At 50.3% G+C, this 1,511-nt stretch overlaps 1 protein-coding gene across 1 annotated transcript; it reads left to right on the top strand.

The window, feature by feature from the left end:
* Positions 1-6: 6 nt before the first annotated feature.
* LOC126387360 (heterochromatin protein 1-binding protein 3-like) lies at positions 7-1,498 on the top strand (the record flags this gene model as incomplete). Its single annotated transcript, XM_050039894.1, has 5 exons — positions 7-84; positions 220-651; positions 756-873; positions 958-1,052; positions 1,292-1,498. Coding segments are annotated over exons 2-5 (672 nt in total), but the record flags the coding sequence as incomplete, so codon positions are not given.
* Between the last annotated feature and the right edge of the window lie 13 nt (positions 1,499-1,511).

Consider the following 1,511-nt stretch of genomic DNA (forward strand, 5'->3'; position numbering starts at 1 on the left):
GCCTCCTGCGAGACCAATCGGCAACGGATCACAGCATTGGAGTGGAAGGTGCGGGACCTCCGTAAGGTCATTGCTGACCTCAGTGTGAGTAAATGAAAAATGAGTACATCATCATTCATTTGCAGTCCTGTTTTCTCTTGCTGGTTGTTGTCATGGCATGGCACACTGGACAGTAAAAGCTATCTATCTATCCTGTCTTTCCTCCTCCTGACTAAGCAGAAACGGCAGCGGCAGCAGGGGGGAGCTTCATCGACCTCCTCCGACAGCTCAGAGGAGGAGGAGCAGGAGGAGCAAGAGGAGCAGCAGCACCAGCAGGCGGGAGCCTCCTCCTCTGAGAGCTCATCAGAGGAGGAGGAGGAGGGGCAGGAGGAAGAGCAGCAGCAGCAGCAGCAGCCGCAGATGGAGGGAGCCTCATCCCCCTCTGCCCATAGCACTGAGGAGCAGCAGCAGCAGCAGCAGCAGCAGGAGGGAGCGTTAGCCACCTCTGGCCAAGAAAGTGGTGAGGAGGAGCAGGAGCAGGAGGAAGAGGCCGAGCAGCAGCCACCAGTGCCTCAGAAGAGGAAGGCCTCTTCTTCCGTCCCTCCTGCTGCTGCTGCTGCTGCTGCTGCTGCTGCTGCTGCTGCTTCCAGACCGGAGCAGAGCACCAGTGAGGTGAGTGTTTAGTTGATCAATAATTTCACAAATCTTTACCAAGGTTTGAACCAAGGAGGGCATGTGGTCATGTTAATTTTGTTTTGTATTGTTTTTTTTCCTAGGAGGAAACAGAACGGCTGAGTCCTAAATTGAGGACAATTAAAACTGCCCTCAAGCCATATTTTTCAGGGAAAAGCAAGGCCTCAAAGCTGAGAAACATATGCTTCGGCACCTCAATTGGTAAGAAATTACACATTCTATATTTGTGCAGGTGTGTGGAGTGTTTCTATGTTACATTCATCATCACGTGTTTCATTTTCACAGAGAAGTACATGGCGTCCTATGCAGATTTTGTTTCTTGCCCCGAGGGAACCAGCAAGATGCAACAAAATGCGACGTCGAAGACCACCCGGGCAAAAGTATATCTAAAATATATGATGCTCGGGTGGTCTTCCATAAAGTATTGGACCTGGGAGTTCCCAGACAACCCTCTTCTGGTCAAGTCATAAGTAGTGAACTTTGAAAGACGTAACCTTAGTAAGCACTGAAAACAAATGAATGACAGATACTAAATCCAGACTGGTCTTTCCACAGCTACCCAGCTCTGCTATGATCATTTGGCCTGGCCCCAACAACCATTATATTGTATGTGGGCCAGGCCATATTGTTTGTGGAGTATGTGCGGGACATCCAGCCGAAATATTCGAGGGTGTCCCCACAGAAAGTAACAATGATCTTCAAGGAGCTAAAGAAGCTTTACAAAGACCTGGGCCGCACGGTGCTGGGCCACCAGTTCATGGTGAAACAGGAGAAGGGGCAAAGACTGGTGGCCAAAGCCGACCTGGCCAAATGCCTTCACTCCTTGGTAAGTCTGTACT

This window comes from Epinephelus moara, unplaced genomic scaffold (genome assembly GCF_006386435.1).
Source record: "Epinephelus moara isolate mb unplaced genomic scaffold, YSFRI_EMoa_1.0 scaffold3855, whole genome shotgun sequence".
In the NCBI taxonomy this organism is placed as follows: Eukaryota; Metazoa; Chordata; class Actinopteri; order Perciformes; family Serranidae; genus Epinephelus; species Epinephelus moara.